This window comes from Capra hircus, chromosome 5, assembly GCF_001704415.2.
Source record: "Capra hircus breed San Clemente chromosome 5, ASM170441v1, whole genome shotgun sequence".
NCBI lineage: Eukaryota > Metazoa > Chordata > Mammalia > Artiodactyla > Bovidae > Capra > Capra hircus.
The window spans coordinates 67511851-67532563 of record NC_030812.1 but is presented as its reverse complement, the minus strand read 5'-3'; the positions used below and the strand labels follow the sequence as shown (position 1 = coordinate 67532563).

The following is a 20713-nucleotide window of genomic DNA, read 5'->3' as shown; positions in this document are numbered from 1 at the left end:
TCAAAAATAAAAAATAAATAAACAATTTAAAAGTAGTTATAGTTAATGGCATCTCATGTCCTGGAGAAGTTAATATTGACAAAAACATCCAAAAAGCCATCACTAAATCTTCTTAAAAACTTCCATACCTTTAAAAGAAGTCATGCAATCAATCTCTCCTTAAAGAAAAATTATGAGGTTCATTTGTTACACACTAGCTATGTCCCCAACATGATACTATGAACTAGAAGGGACTTCTCTCAATTCCCAATGGAAAAAAGTCCAAATTGCTGTAAGAGTTCAGAAGAGGGAGATACCACAACTAACAGAGAGGTCAGGGATGTTCTTCTCATAAAGGATAAGATAAAAGCCAAGAAGAATAGACAGAATTTTTAGACAGAATTCGCCATTCCAGGCAGAGGGAACAGCAAAAACAAATGAAGGAGGCAAGACAGAAATCAGGAAGTCAGTGTGAGACCCTGAGAGTGGTCTCAGAGCACCCAGCTCCCCGCTGGGTCCTTGACCTTGTCACTCCCTGACTGCAGGGCTTCCTTCTCCTAAAGGCTGAAACCTAAAGGGCCTTTTCCTTTTTGCAAAGGATTCTGGACTCAATCCCATGGGCAATGGAGACTAATCTAAAATTGGGAGCAAAGATCCTGAAAGGGCAGGGGATTAACCTGGCAACAACGTACAGAAAAGGAAGGGAGAGACTGAAGGAGAGATGGAGACACTGCCATACCAGGAACACATAAGGATGCTGAACGCGCTCTTGCTAGATGCTCTGGTAATAAACTCAACCACTGCAACCACGAGACTGAAGTATTCTATACTGCTTCCTTTGTACCTCAAGTTCCATATGAAAAGCTTATTTAATCCCCCCCAAACTTTATAGCCCTAATCTAATCTTGTCTGGATTCCTTTTTTGTAATATATATATAATATAAATGCCTGACTCTTCTTGTGACAAAAGCTTTCAAGTCCCACTGATCCTTTTGCCCTACAACTGCTCAAGCCTAAAAAATCACCTGTGAACTCCTCCATGTATGCCAACAGGGAGGAGACAGCCAGGCACTCCTCTGCCCACCACCCACACCCACCCTCAGCACCACTCATAATAAGAAACAAAGCCACTTACCCCCTCCTTCATGCAAACCGAATGATCAGTTTAGGAGACCACCTTGCACTCTCTAGAAAGCCTCATTATATGAGTAACACATCTTCTCCTGCCCTCTTGGTCCGTGTGTGTGGCACCATCAGTCTTGACCTCCAAACCGATTGCAGCGGCTTGAACAGAGGCTGGTCCCACAATCCATGGAGTGACCACAAACACTCTTTTTTCTATTTTTCTCCTTGGGGGCTCTTCATGCCTACCTTCTCCCTTCCCTACTCCACCCTCACTACCCAGCTCCCTAAATGACACTTTTTTTTCCAGAATATTTGCATTTTATTTATCTCTTTTTAAATTGAAGTATAGTTGATTTACAATGTTGTGTTAGTTTCTGATATATAATACAGCAAAGTGATTCAGTTATATGTATATATTCAGTCATATATATATATTCTTTTTCATATTCTTTTCTATTATGGTTTATTACAGAATATTGAATATAGTTCCCAGTGCCACAAACACTCTTAAATAGTGAACTACTGCAATGTCCTATCTATACCTAGATTCAAGGTAGGAAGATGCAAAGAAGATGCATGATGGAAACCCTCAAATGGTCCTGTGGTCTAAAATTCAACTCAGTGCTGATTACTTTGAATGGACATATACATTCACTCAAATGTCTATTTATCAACTTCAAAGCAATTCAGTGTGTCTTTAGTAAATGGTTGGCTCCCACCCCTCCCAACGGGCTAAACTCTAAGATGTTGCATAGTCATAGAAGCTAGATGCTTAATTCTGCCATAATCACAGGCTTGCAATTAGAAGAAATCTCTACACAAGCTAGGATGGAAACACAATTAAACATTTCCCTTTCATAAAGTTCTGGGTTAAAGTGCTAGGGCAACTGAAAGGCTAAAATAAAAAGTCACAAATAATCCGTTCATTTAAATAGCACTTTAGTTACAAATCAAATGAGAGCTTTGATTTGTGTTCAGTACAGAAAGTACTTCCATGTCTTTTCAGCCAAACCTGCATATCTAAAGGTCATAATCATGAAAACAGTGTCTTCCTCAGAAACAGTTAAGAAAATCACAATGTTAAGTACTTACACGTCTTTAGCTGCTCCTGCAGGGCCTGGAAGGAAAAAAAGATATTTTCTTGTTATCTTGATAACACTGGTACAAAAATCTTAAGCCAAATATCCAACTAAAATAACTTTTTCAAGAGATGAGTTGAGAATATGATTTTTTGAAAGATCATCTCACAAAAGAAGAAAAAGGAGAACAGAAAAAATCATAAAAAGCCAAATCTTAGGTTTAGAATTTAGTCTGTCCATTTTTAACAATTCCTATAAATTATAAAGTCCTGATTCTGAAAGGAATTTTATAAGACAGCCCAATCTAATCTGCTAATTTTACAGATACAGTAACAAATTTGAAAAATATTTTCTGTTCTAAGCCACAAGACTTCTAAGCTGGTACCTACATGGAACTGTTATGTTACACGACGCACTAATTAAAAAGTAAAGCAAAGTCACACGACAAAATGGAGATGACAGCCTAAATGAACTGGGAAGTCTCAAAGATGCGAGCCCAGATCCAAAAGGAGCAACATTCGTTTCCAGCTCTTATTCTATTTGCTACTGAACCCTCTAATTTCTGCTTCCCACCCACATGTCAAAAACAACCCATCTCTTTTGGACCCCAGCCCTCTCACTTATCACAGATTCTCTGCCCACAACACAGTTCCATCTGCACTTCTGCCCCCTAATATCCTTACTTAAACAAACAGAACTTAGTTCCAACTTTAAAAGCTACATGGAATTAAGTATCATTTAACCTCTTATAACTTCACTTCCCTCATGTCAAATGAGGAAAATAAAAATATCTTTTTCAAAAGTTACCATGAAGTTCTTTAAAATCTATATATCTCTATCAAAATACCAATGACATTTTTCAAGAAAATAAAACAAATAATACTAAAATGTCTACAGAACCACAGCAGACCCTGAATTGCCAAAGCATCTTGAGAAAGAACAAATCTGGAGGCATCATGCTCTTGATTTCAAACTACATGACAAAGCTATAGTAATCAAAACAGTATGTTATTGGCAAAAACACAGACACACAGATCAATGGAGCAGAATAGAGAACCCAGAAATAAACCCATGTATACATGCTCAATTAATTTACAACAAATGGGGCAAGAATATGCAATGTGGAAAGCATAGTCTTTTCAATAAACTGTCTTGGGAAAACTGGACAGTCGTATGCAAAAAAATGAAACTTAACACCTATCTTACATCATACACAAAAATTAACTCAAAATGAATTAAAGTCTTAAATGTAAGACCTGATACCATAAAACTCCTAGAGGAAAACATAGGCAGTAAGTTACTTGACACTCATCTTAGAAATTAATGTTTGGATCTGATTCCAAAAGCAAAGGCAACAAAAGCAAAAATAAACAAGTGGGACTGCATCAAATTTTTAAAATTCCTGCACAGCAAAGGAAACTATCAACAAAACGAAAAAACAACCTACTGAATGGAAGAAAATACTTCTAAATTACATATCTGATAAAAGAGGTTAATAATATAAATATATAAAGAACTCATAAAACTCAATAGCAAGAGAGAAAGAGAGGTTGAGAGAAAGAGAGAAACCAGCTTGATTTTTAAATGGGCAAATAATCTGAATAGACATTTTTCCAAAGATGACATACAGATAGCCAATCGGTACATGAAAACATGCTCAACATTACTAATCGTCAGAGAAATGCAAATCAGAACCACAAGATATCACCTCATACCTGTGTGAATGCTTACTTTCAAAAAGACAACAAATAACAAGTGTTGGCAAGTGATGCGGAAAAAGGAGGATGCCAGTGCACGCTCTTGGTGGGAATGTAAATCGGTGCAGCCACTACAGAACACAGTATAGAAGTTCCTCAGAAAAATTAAAAACAGAACTACCATATGATCCAGCAATCCCACTTCCGGGCATTTATCCAAAGAAAACAAAAACACTGATTCGAAAAGATATATACACCCCTATGTTCATCACAGCTTTTCTCACAATAGCCAAGATTGGAAACAACCTAACTCCAGCGATGGATGAATGGATAAAGAAGATGTGAGATACAGATACAGGAGGATAGACTAATAGAATAGAATTCTACTCAGCAGGCTTCCCAGGTGGCATTAGTGGTAAAGAACCCACCGTTCAATGCAGGAGATGTTAAGAGACCCAGGTTCAATCCCTGGATCGGGAAGATCCCCTGGAGGAGGGCACAGCAACCCACTCAAATATTCTTACCTGGAAAATCCCATGGATGGGTTATAGTCTATGGGGTCACAAAGAGCTGGACATGACTAAAGTGACTAAGCATGCACTCACGCACATGAAGAAAAAAGAAGGAAATCTTGCCATTTGCAACAACATGGATGCACCTTGAGAGAATTACGCTAAGCAAGATAAATCAGAGAAAGACAAATACCATGTGATTTCTCTTATATGTGCAATCTCAAAAACAAAACAAATGAAAAAAAAAAATCATAGATACAGAGAAAGGAATGGTGGTTGCCAGAAGGTGGGCAAGTTGGGGAATGGGCAAAACAAGTGAAACAAGTCAAGATATACGAACTTCCAGTTCTAAAATAAATAAGCCATGGGGATGTCATGTACAGCACAGCTACTACAGTCAATAATACTATACAGCATACTTGGAAGTTGTAAGACAGTAAATCCTAAAAGTTAACTATGTATGGTGACAGACGGTAACTAGACTTACTGTGTGATTTCACTACATATATAAATATGGAATCATCTTATTGTATACCTGAGACCAATATAATGGTACACGTCAATTGTACCTCAGCAAAAAAAAAAAAAAAAAAAGTAATACATTTTTAAAGTTGAGACTTCCTTGGTGATCCAGTGGTTAAGACTCCACTCTCCCACTACAGAGGACGCAGGTTGATCCCTGGCTGGCGAAGTAAGATCCCACGTGCCATAGGGCATAGCCAAAAAAAAAAATTTTTTTATTATAAAAAGATGTGAACAGAACCCAGTCTGGCACCTAAAAATAGCTCACTGTTATTGGTAGTGGTGGTTTAGTCACTAAGTTGTGTCCGACTCTTGTGACCCAATAGACTGTAGCCTGCCACACTCTTCTGTCCATGGGATTTTCCAGGCAAGAATACTGGAGTGGGTTGTCATTGCCTTCTCCAGAGGATCTTCCCAAACCAGGGATAGAACCTGGATCTCCTGCACTGCATCACGGTTATTAGCAGTCACATTTTCCTTAGTTTCTCAGTTTTCCTATCTATGAAGTGGGAGTTAACTCCTGTACAAGTCACATAGGTATGAAGATAAAGGAAAACGTGCTACAAAATAAAAACAAGTCTGCAGGAAGAGTTATTGCCAAAATTGTAAGAACTTTATCCAAGAGATATTAATCTAGGACCTATAATACTGCAAATTCAAAGAAAAGAATAAAGATAATCAAGACTATGTGTCAGGCTTCCCTGATGGCTCAGTAAAGAATCTGCTTGCCAGCACAGCAGACATGAGTTCAATCCCTGACTTGGGAAGATCCCACATGCCGCGGAACAACTGAGCCTGCGCACCACAACTACTGAGCCTGTGCTCCAGAGCCCAGGAGCCACAGCTACTGAAAACTGGGTGCCCTAGAGCCCTTGCTCCCCAAGAAGAGGAGCCACTGGAATGAGAAGCCTGTGCACCACAGCTATAGAGAAGCCCCTGCTCGCCACAACTAGAGAAAAAGCCCAAGCAGCAATGAAGACCCAGCACTGCCAAAAAATAAATAAACAAAATTATTTAAAAATGAATTTTAAAAAAAGACTATGTCTCAAATAAATTCTTTAAAGGTTTTGACCAAACCTGAACTTTGTAACAAACTTGAGAGTCTTTACTCAGGGGAGAGTAATATTTCTGTTTCACAACTCTCACTAAGATTATATAAATAAAAATGGCTTTGGAATCTGAGATCATAAAACCAAAAAAAAAAAAATCCTAAAATTTAAAAAAATCTTAAACATAATAGTGGAGAGTTCAACAGGAAAAAATAAACAAAAGATTAGTGCCACCAAAAAACTCATAAAAATGGACATTTTATTTCAGAATCAAAACAAGCATGAGAATCTGGGAGAAAGTCTAAAAAGAAAATAAACATCCTCGTTTTCTTAGTTTCATTTTCATGGAAAAAGATGGGGAATGATTGGGGGTTGCTCAGGGGAGGAGAGAGCAGAAGGCATCAGAACGGATTCTGGGACGTCAAACAGAAAGAAGACGGCGGTCATGATGTGAGGGCCACGCGCGCTGGGCTGGTAGAGATGGAGCGGAGGGCAGAGTGGACAGAAGCCACCTCACTGCCTCTGAGGGACGGCAGCAGGGTGGTAGGGAAACAACAGCATGGAACTGGAAGGAAGAAGACCCAGGTAAAATTCCTGCTCCAGGATTTTATTTGACAGTCCCTAGATCCTTCTGCTTCAGCTTCTAATCCTGGGCCGACAAAGGCACCGGAAAAGACAAACCACAGTAAGCGTGTGTGTGAAATTCATTTCAAAACAGTCACATGTTGTCTCCTCAGCATCTGTTTCCATCAGTCACCAGAAACCCTGCATCCACTTCACCTTGACTCCGGGCACCCCCACGGCCTCTTTCCTGTTGGGTTCACCATCTAACTTCCCAGCAGGCCCAAGGCAGATGCCAGGTGTTACCTTCCAGAAGGAAATCAGCAGGCCATTTCTTATGTTCACAAATGCACCTCTCTTAAAGGGCACCATCTATTTAACAACTGCAGTGGTGACGGAGGCCAAGAAGTTAGAAACACTGACTTGATGTATATACATCAAGCCTATAGATATGAAGATATGATTATAATGTACATTCATCTTTCTAAAAGGGAAGAAAGCATACACCTTCACAGGAGCAAGGGATTAATGATAAGCTTATAACCAGGGCAGGTAGAACATGACTCCCTGACATACAACTTCTCAGAGAAAAAGAAAAACAAAATATGTAATTGTTGAAACTCTCAGCAAAAATATCTGAATTTCTAGGTATATAAAATATGAAATATCTTTTTGCAAAGTATCTTTTGTTTTGCAAAAGTATAAAATCATAAAATTACTAGAAAGAGAAGGAAAATTCTGATTACCCTCAGTGCAACATTTTAATCATATTTCATCTAGACATTGATTACAGTTAACCAGATGGAGAGTTCTTCTCTAGATAATTTATGCAAAAGATACTTTGACTAGAACAATTCAAATAGCAGCAAAATCCTATTTGCTCTAAGTTGTGTTTATGATTCATGAGATTCATCATTTATTAAACAAATATTTATAGTGGTGTAGCTACTTCTTTCAAGGCCCCTGGGGTAGAACATTTTTCCCTGTTAGTACTACTTCATTTCCTGCCAAAATGCCTCTCCACTGTTTAAACATAGCTATGGTATATTAACACAAGGGAAAGCAGGTAACCATGTTTCTTGTGGGAAAGAAGCACCACAAAATATATAGGCCTAAATTAGAATTTTTGTGAGTCGAAAGATTTAACGACTATTTTCCAAAATTGTATTATTGATCATTATAATTTTAAATATCTTCCTAAAAAATGGAAGCGGGAGGTAAAGGTCTACTCTCAGAAAAGTATCATATTCAGTTCCAGTGACCAAAAAATGTAAGTGGTTATGGTACGTAAACAACACTTCCTTCTGAATACAACTGTTTCTTTAACACTTAGAAGATTGTTGTTTACAATATTGCCTCATTTCACCGTGATTGTGTATACATATATATTTTTTTGATGGAAGTGCCTGCACTGTGGGGCATGCAGGATTCCTCAGCCAAGGATCAACCCCATGCCCCCTGCAGTGCAAGCGTGGACTCAACCACTGGACTGCCACTGAAGTCTATACCTTTTACTTTCATCAAAAGATTTTAAAATTGTATTCATGAGTCCCAAAGTCAAGAGTCTCAGTCACTTAAAAATGTACAGGAAATGCAATTTATTCAAACATTTTAAAAAATTAATCTGATGTTGAGGAATCATAGAAATATATTTGGTCTTCATTCCCTCTTCCTGGCACAGAGATTCTAAAACCCTTGGAACTTCCTGAGAGAAGGGTGCTAGGTAGGAGCCTGTTTCTTCCAATGGGGTGACTCTTGGCAGGACCCCAGGTAGCTTCAGGATGGGGGCTGGTCACCAGAAAAGCCAAGGCTAGATTAGAAGCTTGGAACTTTCAACACCACTCCCTGTCCTCTTGGAGAAAGAGAGGGGCTGGAGACCAAGTTAATCGCCAATGGCCAATGATTTGATCAATCAGGCCTATGTAATGAAACCTCCATAAAAACCACTAAAAGGACAGGGTTCAGAAAGTTTCTGAGCTGAACATCCATGTGCCAGGAGGGAGCACACCCCAATTCTATGGGGACAGAGACCCCTATGCCTGAGACTCTTAACATGACCTCTGTACCTCTCCATCTGGCTGTTCATTTGTGTCCTTTATATAAACTAGTACGTTTAATCCAATAAGGAAAGTACCTTCCTGAGTCATACTAACAAACTGTCAGATCTGAGGAGGGGAATGTGAGAACCCCCAAATTTGCTGTCAAGTCAGACAGCAGTGCCAGTAAGCTGGGGACCCAATACTTGCTACTGGTGTATGAAATGAGACCATCTCAGGCGACTCAGCACTCAAACCTACGGTGATAGACAGTAACTCCACATATGAGCATCAGAATTGAACTGGATGCTGTCAGAGAACTGGAGAGGCAGATGGCATCCAGGAAGGAAAAACCTCTCAGATAACCTTCACATTTTATAGAATTTGGGCACCCCCATAAATAACTGAGGCTCTGAACAGCCTTGAAATGCTGTATGAATCACAGTAAGATTGAACGGTGCTGTATCTGCTTCAGTAAATGATTATTCACACTGCAGGTATTGTTTGTAAACTCTTCATTTTCTGATTTTCTGATTTTATCTCATTCCAGGAACAATTAGAAAAATGTCTTCTGTGTTAGTTCCACAGGAATGCTGTAACAAATCACCACAAGCTAAATGCCTTAAGACAACAGAGATACGAGCTCTCGGAGTTCTGGAGGACAGAAGTACAACATCAAGGTGTCAGGAGGTCCTGACACCCTGCAGAGGTTGTGGAAAGAACACGGTCCAGGCCTCTTAGCATCACGGGACAGTAGGTCCTCCTTGGCACTCTGTGGCTGGTGGCCACACAGTGCCTTCTCTGTTCTACCCCTGTCCTCACATCACCTCCTCTCCATGTCTGTCTTCTCCTTGTCTGCCTCTTCCAAAGACGTTTCATCACCTAGGATTTAGAGACTATCCAGATAATCTAAGACGGTGTCCTCATCTCAAAATCCTTAATTATACCAGCAAAGACTCTTTTTCTGAACAAGACAATATTCACACATTCCAAATTATGATGAGAACACATCTTTTTTAGAGGTGACCATTCAACCCAATACACTTCTCATCCCTGTGCTCCTCTACCTCTCCAAAAGCAGAAATTCCCTTTAGAAAAAAAAATACATAGGAAAATTAATACTGAGGAAAAATTAAATTTAACATGACATATCACATATTCTGCAAACACAGACAAAATTTTACTTCTAGTGCATGATAAAGCCAGCTGCAATATACATCAGTTCAGTGATATTAAGCAGATATTTGTAACATCTTGGTTCCTATAGACAGATGTTTATTGGCAATCTAGATTGCCCTGTACTGCCCAGTACATTTTCAATATGGTTCAGAGTCATATATTTATTTTTATGCATTTCCTTACACATGCCAAATTTTAACAAAAAGAAAATATTTATCTCTTTTAAAAGAAAGGTCACATACATATGTACATTTGAAAAAACACTCTAGTAATGCCTTTTTCATCGCTGTTCTCTATGCGCTTCATAGCGCTGATATAATATACTGGAACTGCTCACAAACAAAGGAATAGCTAAATTACATAGTAAATCGTATCTCTTTGTTCAGACTGAGTAGTGATAACTTAAACACATACACCAGAAAATAAAATTATGCACATGAAGAATTTCTAAAAGGCACTGAAGACGCACAAATCACTCTTCTTTTAATCCGACATATAAATCATTATGGCTCTTATGGGAAATAATAAAAATATGCAGGAACGTTTTACTCTTTATTTGTTTTATGAAAGAAAAACGTCTCTCTGAGAATTGTGTAAACATAATTGTAGAAAGAAAAACAAAGCTCCCTTTAATTTTGACAGCTTGTTATGTCTCCTCTGACCCATAATAGTTCTAAAACTATGTCATCAGCTCAATTTGGCCAAAAGAAATAGAACAACAGCTCTTTAGTTCATCTACAGCAATGTCTATTTTTCAATAAGCCAATAAGAGACACAGAATCGTAAGTCATTCCTTCAACAGTGGAGAAAAAATTTCAGATCAGTGTATCCTAAAAAGGTAAATTTTTTAAAGCATAGTTGACTTACGATATTATGTTAATTTCAGGTATAACATAAGATTCAACGTTTTTATAGATTATGCACCAAAGTTATTAAAACATTATTGACTATTTTCCCTGTGCTGACTTACATCCATAAGACTTACTTATTGTATAACTGGTAGTGAGTCTGAGTGAACTCCGGGAGTTGGTGATGGACAGGGAGGCCTGGCATGCTGCGATTCATGGGGTCGCAAAGAGTCGGACACGACTGAGCGACTGAACTGAACTCAACCTCTTAACAATGGAGCTTTCCCTGTGGCTCAGAGATAAAGAATTCGCCTGCAATGCAAAAGCCGTAGGAGACACTGGTTCGATCCCTGGGTCAGGAAGATCCCCTGGAGGAGAACATGGCAACCCATTCCAGTATTCTTGCCTGGAGAATTCCATGGACAGAGGACCCTGGCAGGCTATAGTCTATAGGGTCGCAAATAGCTGGACATGACTGAAGCGACTTGGCACATACACACCTCTCTTAATACCTTCACCTATTTCACTCATAAGCCCCCCTCACTACCTGGCAACCACTAGTTTGTTCTCTGTACCTATGAGTCTGTTTTTGTTTCATTATAGTGATTTGTTTGTGTCACTTTTTAGATTCCACATATAAGTGAAAACACATAGTATTTGTCTTTTTCTGACTGACTTATTTAACTTAGCTTAATATCCTCTACGTCCAACCCATGTTGTCACAAATAAAATTATGTCAATGAACGTGAATGTTCTTAAGAGAAAATCTCTTTGTTTACAGGTTGCCCTTGCTGAATACTATGCCTTCAGTAGATAAAAATTAATAAACACAGCTATATAAGTACAGACATAAGGCAACACATTGACATTTAGCTGCTATAATTCAAGCTATGTCTCTATTGAGCTGTAAGTGGCTCATGGCAGAGTTGAATAACTCTCTTGGGTCACCTTCATGAAGCAGTCACGTGGTTGCAACATCGATCCTGGGGGGCTGGAACAAGTGAACCTCCTAATCCTTTCGTGCCAGAGATAACTGTCTGCACAGAGGTGTTTCCACACATCTTGTCATTCACATCACGTCAAATGCGGTCCATCCACGAGGATAATGGGTCACCTGCATCCTCCCACCTTCCCTTCAGAGGGAGTAGCAGCTCCTTCCAGTCTCCTCCTGCTGTGCTAAGTCGTGTCCAACTCTGCAACCCCATGGACTGGAGCCTACTAGGCTCCTATGTCCATGGGATTCTCCAGGCAAGAATAGAGGAGTGGGTTGCCGTGCCCTCTTACAGAGGATCTTCTCAACCCAGGAATCAAACCCAGGTCTCCCGCATTGTGGGCAGATTCTTTCCCACTAGCGCCACCTTTCTCCTAGGCTCTAACAGTTTGTGTTCATTTTCATTTCTCCCTCCCGCTACCTCCCCCAGGCTTCCCTGGTGGCTCAGATGGTAAAGAATCTGCCCGCAATGCGGGAGACCCAGGTTTGATCCCTGAGTTGGGAAGATTCCCTGGGGAAGGCAATGGCACCCCACTCCAGTATTCTTGCCTGGAAAATCCCATGGATGGAGGAGCCTGATAGGCTTCAGTCCATGGGTTCACAGAGTCGGACACAACTGAGCAGCTTCACTTCCACTTCCTACCTCCCTCACATGTAGCGGGTCCTCAGCCTAACTGGCTTGCAGGGGTCCTTGATGTCAATGCCTCCACCATTCACCAACAACCTTCTCACTTCACAGACTCCTGACGACAGCCTTAAATGACATCACTCTACTGCTGGCTCCTTCCTTCTATGCGAGTCTATGGCAGTCTTTCCCTGAATTAATAATAACACATTGAGTACTTAGACAATAAGGCACTGCTCTAAGCCCTTTATATATATTAACTCATGTAATCTTGAGTAGGTTCTATAACTACTCTTCCATTCTACAGCTGAGGAAACTAAGATACAGACAGTTTCAGGAAGTTGTCCAGGTTATGCAGCTGATAAATGATGAAAGCAGGATTTGACCTGGGGTCTTTGGGCTCCAGAGCCTCCTCTCAGTTCTGAGGCCTTCTTGCCTCTCTGTCCTCCCCAACACCCATCCTGACAGTTCTTACTTCCAACACTCTGCAACCAATGTGAACTACTGACCCAGTCAGGACAGACTTCTCACTGCCCCGAAATGCACCGAGCCCATTTCTGTCCCCCCGTTTTTGTACTGCTCTAAAAGTGCCCTCCCTTCCATTCTCTGCTTATCCAAATCCTGCCTATTCTGCAAAGTCAAATCAAGTCCCACCTCTTCCAAGCAGGCTTCCCTGGTTGCTTAAGGTTTTATTTCATTCTCTAGTGCTATATCAGTCACAGAGTGCCTACACAAGTTGGGACTTAATTTTGTATCTTTTTTGTTTCCCCAATATATTTATCCACTCAACAACAAAAAAATTTAAGACCCAAAAAATTCCACTGAAAGACTGAATATTGGTCTCAAGGCTGAGCGTCCAGCTGTGACAAGACTCTCATGAAGCTTACCTTTGGGGAAGGGGAACAAAAATGACAATAAATAAAATATCAGCTCTCCACGAAAGAGTATTTCAAATAGACAGATAACAAGAATGAGTGGAGCATGTTTAAAGAACAGAAAGATAGATTGGTTGGGGCGGGGGGGTGGGGGGAGGGGGGGACTAAGTGAGTTGGGGAGAAGAAGCACATAAGATATTAATGACTTCTTTGATGATATCAGCAAAATTTTATATTATTATCACTACACAGCCTGGACTAATGCTGAGCACAGTGGCTGAATTTCAGAACTACCAAACCATTCCAGTAGTCATGTGTGGATGTGAGAGTTGGACTATAAAGAAAGCTGAGCACTGAAGAATTGATGCTTTTGAACTGTGGTGCTGGAGAAGACTCTTGAGAGTCCCTAGGACTACAAGGAGATCAAACCAGTCACTCCTAAAGGAAATCAATCCTGAATATTCATTGGAAGGACTGATGCTGAAGCTGAAGCTACAATACTTTGGCCATCTGATATAAAGAAAAGACCCTGGAAAAGACCCTGATGCTGGGAAAGATTGAAGGCAGGAGGAGAAAAGGACGACAGAGGATTAGATGGTTGGATAGTATCACTGACTCAATGGACATAAGTCTGAAACTCCGGGGGTTGGTGATGGACAGGGAAGCCTGGCGTGCTGCAGTTCATGGGGTCACAAAGAGTCGGACATGACTGAGTGACTGAAGTGAACTGACTGAAACCATCTACAGATGTAGATGAAGGCTGGACTGCATAGCTACAGCAACAGAAGAGAATGTGATTATGTATCTAATAGAGGATAAGGTGATAACTAACCTAAGTAACTGGACCCAAAAGAATTATAGTAACTCCCTGGGTACAATGATAAAATAGAATAAAATTCTTCCCCGCCTCCTTAGACTATTAGTATATAAATAACAGAAGAACCACTATAGAAAGAGTCTAGTAATTAACTAAGTTATGGTCAGATAGCTGCTACTTACACATCTCTGGTAGAAAAAGCAACTCAACAATTCAATAGCAACTCAACAATTCAATCAACTACCAGGAGCAGAACACTTCTGAAATGACTCTGCTGCTGCAAATATTTTTCACAGCCTGCAAAATAGTCTACACTGAACCAGGCTTTTGTACACATTTGGAACCATCCAAACTCTGAAGGGATTTTTCTGGTTCACATAAAATAGGATTTCCTGGTTTACATTACAGACTCAGGCAACAACCTACATGTATAACTACACACAGAAAATGACTGACCTGCTATGGTTCATCAGCTCAAATGCAGGGGTGTGCATGTCTCCACCTAATTAAGGAATATACGCAAGGAAAAACAAGGGAATAGAGAATCTGGTTGCTGAGCGAGAGAGTGGTAGAGACGTAGAGCAAAGACACAGAGAAAGCAACAGCTCCCTGACCTGTAGCAAACGAAACCCTTTCAAAATGGACTCTTTATCTATCAAAGTAAGATAGATATTATATGATATCACTGTGGAATCTAAAATATTACACAAATGAACGTATCTACGAAACAGAAACAGACTCACACAGAGAACAGATTCGTGGTTGCTAAGAGGGAGAGGGGATGAGAGAGAGATGGACTATGAGTCTGGGGTTAGCAGATGCAAACTACTATACGTAGGGTGGAAAAAGAACACTATTTGACTACATAGCACAGGGAACTATATTCAATATCCTAAGATAAACCATAATGGAAGAGAATATTTTAAAAACTATATATAACAATCTCTTTGCTATATAGCAGAAATCAACACCACGTTGTAAATCAACAATACTTCAATCTTTAAAAGATGGTCTCTTAAACCCAGACGTTCCTCTAAAGTTTAGAGTCTAGACTTTACACTATGCAGGGGAAATGTACTGAATTGTCACTGAATGGAAAATACAAGTCCTGTATAGTTCAAGGTTTGAAAAAATCAAATTCCTACATTGAGACAGTGATGGTCCTAAAACATCAGATGGGGACCACGCTGGTATAATCAAAGTGGTTCTCATGTCCCCTTCTACCCTGATAGCATGGATACTTTGACTCCTCCCTGAAGACTTCTCTGAATAAACTATCATTTATTCCACATCTCTTGGGCATTTGGATGTTCAGTGTATATTTGACTACACTTTGCTTTGCAGGTATTCTCAAATGGTGAATCTTCCTACCTCAACAACCAACTCAAGAAGGGGAAAGCTTGATTTCATTCTACAGTCATCCCTTGCTGGCTGCCCCTACTCTTGCCCTAAAATTCCCTAATAGAGTATGAAACTTTGCATACAGAGGTGGACCATGTACTAGCTTACACTTAGAAATCTACTGCAAAGGAAATCTGACCTAATTTATCTAGGGCCTGTATGAGCTGATTCCTTCTGGCTGTTTGTTCACTGTACTGCATTTTAGCTTCTCCATGTATTGGACATACAGAATCAAATTTACTGAAGCACACTACTAAATACCAATTTGTCATATAAACCAATTTCACCAGACAAAAACCACGAAAAGCTGTTGTCCAGATAGCCCAGGGAAAATAAACAATTATCTGGTTTTACCTGAATTACTTAGGGAGTAAGACAGGGCTTACAATGGCAATTTCAGGTTGGGGTTCCTTATTATAAAGTGCTAATGTATCCTCTGAAAGCAGATTTGCTGTGTTCTTACAGAAAAATATTCAGGGAACACCATTTCACCTTCAGTGTGGTATTACTCCACTTCTATATAGTAATTACAGTAGAGCGCTATTCTGTTGCTCAAAAATTAAAGTGAAATGCCCACAGCGGCAGCCAGCACAGTGCCAATGTCAAGCTTGAGCCTCACTCTCCACATTCAAGTTCAGCACCTGCCCACCATCTTTGTCTCTCTCTCTCTCTCTTTTTTTTTTTTTTTGCTGAAAAGCTTAAAAATGACTATTGAAGTGTAAGACTCCTGGGACATCTCAGAAGTTTTGCACTGTAATTACTGGAGGGTGGAGACAACCCCAATTTAATGCATTTCATTTTACTTGGGTTCAGTGACATGCATTTGCAGCTTGGGCAATAGCGTATTTAATGCTGATGCCAAAGTTCACAATTGAAAGAAACCTTTGCACTGTGGTTTAGTTCTCTTACCCTTCCATCTCTCCTCTTGATGCATTTCCTTTCTGAACCTAAGGTGCTACCATCAACTGACAGAAAATTTCGAAGTAACGATGACCAAAGCCCGAGGCTAGGCACCCGGACTCACCAGCAGAAAAATGTTTGAGGGATGACTTCTCAGAGACAAGGGCAGAGTCATCAAAGAGGTGATGCAATAACTCCCAACTCATAATGTTTTCCTCTCCTTCGTGTTTTACAGTCTGCCCTCGCTATTTTCCTCTTCTCTGAACATACAGTAATTTTTAGCAAAGAGCGAGCTTGAGAGAACAGCATGCTCTTACAGGAGCTGTCCTTCGTGAACAAAAGTGAGGCTACTCATCAAGAAGACATGCGCTCAGAGTGGTTTTTTTCAATATAACTGTATCTCCCTTTACATAAAAAGGAATGTGCTCATTGGGGGAATAAAGGTCAACCAAATATTTGTAAAGAGAATCATGTTTTGCCTGTTTCTTACATCACCATTGTAGAGCTCACTTATCATCATCCTGGTTTAGCAATGGAAAACCTCCCTCTGTCTCCAAACCTGACAAGCAGTTCATTAACAAACAAAGATATAAATGAAGTAAGCTGGTGGTGGTGGTTTAGTCACTAAGTCACGTCCAACTCTTGCAACCCCATGGACTGTAGCCTGCCAGGCTCCTCTGTCCATGGGACTTTCCAGGCAAGAATACTGGAGTGGGTTGTCATTTCCTTCTCCAGGGGATCTTCCCCACCCAGGGGTCAAACCTAGATCTCCTGCACTGCAAGCAGAATGAAGAGTTGACTCATTGGAAAAGACTCTGATGCTGGGATGGATTGGGGGCAGGAGGAGAAGGGGACGATAGAGGATGAGATGGCTGGATGGTATCACCGACTCGATGGACATGAGTCTGAGTGAACTCCGGGAGTTGGTGATGGACAGGGAGGCCGGGTGTGCTGCGATTCATGGGGTCGCAGAGAGTTGGACACAACTGAGCGACTGAACTGAACTGAAGTATCCCTGCCTGTCACGCAGGAGACTAGGGCTCAATCCCCTGACAGGGAGGCAACACACCCTGAAGTAAGCTAGCTCTGCTTTAAAGTAAATGGGTTACAAATCCTTCCTATGATTTCTTTTCTTTCTTTTTGTGATAATATGGAAAACGTACCAAACTAAAGGTAATGGTTTTTAACCTTTTTACAAGTAAGGTGCACATGCAGTGGAAGGCATAGGGCCACAGTGCATGTTAGGTTGAGAGATTATATTTGACCCTTGAATAACATGGGGATTAGGGGCACCAACCCTCCACAGAGTGGAAAATCTGAGTATAATTCATGGTCAGCCCTTCATGTCCGCAGTCCCACACCCCTGGATTTAAATGACTGAAGAGCATGTAGTACTACAGCATTTACTATTGAAAAAAAATCCATGTATAAGTGGACCCACGCAGTTCAACCTCAGTTGTTAAAGAGTAAATTTTAATTCCTGGTGCAGGATGTGGTCTTGACATGGTTCCAGGTTTCCACACAGAGCTCTCTGGCCACTCTCAAGTGAGACTCCTGTCCTTATGCTAAGGCACTAATTAAGCTAACTACCTTTGACTCTGTTACAAGAATTGAAAGGGTTTTTCCCCCAGGAGCTCTCTGCCTGTCACAAGATTGGGAATTTAATTTGAGATGGTAAAGATGACCTGTAAGAGATAAACTTTTCAATGAATCATTACCTGGATTCATTCACAGCTTTGGGACTAGAATCCCACATATTTTAGTGCCTTCTCCTAAAATATTCCGTATGTGTGGTCACTGACAGCCAGAGAGGAATAACAAACTTCGCTAATTAAAAGAGCAGATTGCCATATTTGATTCCATAGGTGAACATCAAAATAAACTTTAAAATAAATAAACTGCAAAGGCTTGAATTTTAAACTACATCTTCCAGGAGGTCTGGATCAAGGGAAGTAAGGGCCCAAGGTCACAAAGTCATTGAGCGGGCATTCACTCCGGCCCTAGAAACACTGCAGCATCAGAGCGCTGTTCCCATTTGCTGGTTGGGATGGGATGTGGCGTCTGATTGATCTCAATTGGAGGAGATATGAGTTCTTTATCCAAAAGACACCAAAATAGGTCAGCAGATACTGTATTACTCAAAACAGACCCAGACTCTTAAATCAGTAGACACTAGCTGAGTCAAAAAGAACGGCTGAGTTTTGGAATAAGTCACTTGACACAACGCCTGGTTGACTAGGGGGAATCTAGACGACTTCCCCGGCCAATCAACACAATGAAGAAGTGTATAAAGAAGTTTCAATTTTTTTTTATGAAAAATATATGAACAGATCACTGCTAATATTAAAGCTCTGTCACACATATTCTAAAGCATCCTCGATACTGCAGCTTCTCAGAACAGCCCAGCCGGTCTTAAACATCAAGACAGACTCAGATGAATTTTTTAGTGCCCTGTTTGCAGTTCTCAACCCACTAGCACCTTCCCTCCCCCTAAAGAAAGTCCTGAATCTTTCTGCTGCACTTTTCCAGATGCAGACTCTGGGTTGCGAGGGGCTGGGGCCCGAGGCCTGCGGAAGCGAGTGCGAGAAGGGAGGGAGCAGACGCTGGCCACGACTAGGAAATCTCTCTCCTAGGAGAGTGCCGGGACTACCCGCTGCAGGGGAGCCCCGCCACCAGGGCTCCCCGCGCTCCCTCCGCAGGATCGCCCTGCAGGTTCTCCTCATTCAGGCGTGACCGCCCCCGCACAGGGAGGGGAAATGCCGTTTGCAGTCTGTCCTAAACCGGACGATCGGCTCCTGTCCCGAAATCGGGGACGGGGAGAGGGGGCTGCACGCCCTCCCTGCCCCGGGTCCCCGCGCCCTTCCTTCTCGCCACCTCTCTCCTGGCCTCTCCCGCAGAGGCGATCAGCCCTGCAGAGCTCCCCGCCGCCCCCGAGTCGCGGTCCCCGCACCCCCAGCCGCCCGCCTTGCTCACCTTGGCCCGCGCCCGCGCTGGCGGCGGTGGAGTTCCCGCAGCCCATCGCGCCGCCGGCCGGGGAAGCCCCGCTCGGGAGCTGGCAGCCGCAGATCCTGGGGGCGGAGACGAAGGCGGAGGGCGGCGCGCCCCGAGCCGGAGGCGGGCGGGGGACTTACGGGTCCGAGGGGCTCTCAGGGACCACCTCCTCAAGCTACCCAGGAGCGCAAACCAGGGCGTTGCAGGCCTGGGCCGGCCGGGGCGGAAACTGCAAGGCAATCCTCTCCCCCGCCGCACCCTGCGCTGGGACCCCGCCGGACCCACCCGTCACCTCGGCAACCGCGGCGCCGGCCAATCCTCAGCCTCCTGAGGGTTCCCCGGCCGGACATTGGTCGTCGTTAAGAGGGGGCGGGAGTTTAAAGTGGGTTTGGGGGTGAGGGCGGGGCTGAGGGGTGTGGCCGGCGCGGGCTGGAGGGTGAGGCAGGGCAGTGGAGGATGCCCACCTGGCAGCCCTTCACATCCTCTTTGCCTTTTCTTCTCTTTCCCCACTTCCCCTCCCTACTTCAGGATGTGTGTTTTGGGGGGGTGGGGCGGGAGACTGGAGGAGGTCGGTGGAGGAAGTGGCGGGGAACACCTGTTTTGAGCAAATGGGCGCTCCCCTCCCCCAAATATATTATATTTCTATAAACGGAAATCCATTTCTGCTTTAACAGAAAGCCAATACAACTCTGCTCCCCCATCCACACTGGCCGGTAACAGGAACATAAAGTCTTCCCTATGTTGGTCATATTAACCTACTAGACTTTAAGTATCTGCTGCAATTTTGAAAAACCTGGATCCAGAACCTTGATGCAAAAGATAAACGGGCTTCAGACTGAGCAGCTGACATCTGTCCCCTCTGGGCAGGTGCTCCAAGATGAAGATACTGACAGGAGCCCAGTCCTGCTTGGATAGAAGATAAAGAGACTACATACATGTTTCTCATTCTTAAGATCAAAGAGATCCCCCAAACTGCACGTACACAGAAAGGTTCCTAAGAAGTCAGAGAAGAGAGGAGTTGCTGGACTATAATATACTCCGTCAACTTCCCAGAAACCCTTGCACTGGAATCCATCTTGGCCAAAAGATGCTTGCATACAAGAGGAGCAGGGCCCTAAATTATACCAAATATGCATTCAGAGCCAGGCAAAGCAAGATGGTTGACCAGAGGAAACTCAGAAGAACTGCCTCAGATAAGTGACTGAAGCTACCGGAAAGGCTTCCATGATAGCTCAGACGGTAAAGAATTGGCCTGCAATGCAGGAGACCTGGGTTCAATCCCTGGGTCAGGAAGATCCCCTGGCTACAGTTCATGAGGTCACAAAGGGCTGGACACGATTGAGCAACTAAGTGTGCCCACAAAGGTGCACAGTTCTCTCTGAGCCCACCTGTGTATGTCTATCCACGATATACTTTTTTCCTCCCAAGAAAAACATTTGTTTCACTACTTCCAACTCTGTTGAAATTCATTTCTCCAAAGCAGAAGAACCAGGACCTAGCCACTGGCCCTCTTGGTCCCGTGACTA

The 20713-nt window shown here is 42.1% G+C and overlaps 1 protein-coding gene across 5 annotated transcripts in view; it reads right to left on the bottom strand.

The window, feature by feature from the left end:
* The window catches only part of C5H12orf75 (chromosome 5 C12orf75 homolog), a 45362-nt gene extending 25855 nt beyond the window's left edge, over window positions 1-19507 (bottom strand). For all 5 annotated transcript variants that reach the window (XR_001918081.1, XR_001918080.1, XM_018048209.1 and 2 more), the window contains exons 1-2: window positions 19170-19507; window positions 2197-2221 (exon numbers count right to left, since the gene is read on the bottom strand). Coding sequence is in view for 3 of the 5 variants with exons in the window: in XM_018048209.1 (XP_017903698.1) it covers window positions 2197-2221; window positions 19170-19215 (71 nt within the window). In the remaining 2 variants the exon portion in view is untranslated. The remainder of the gene's footprint in view (window positions 1-2196; window positions 2222-19169) is intronic.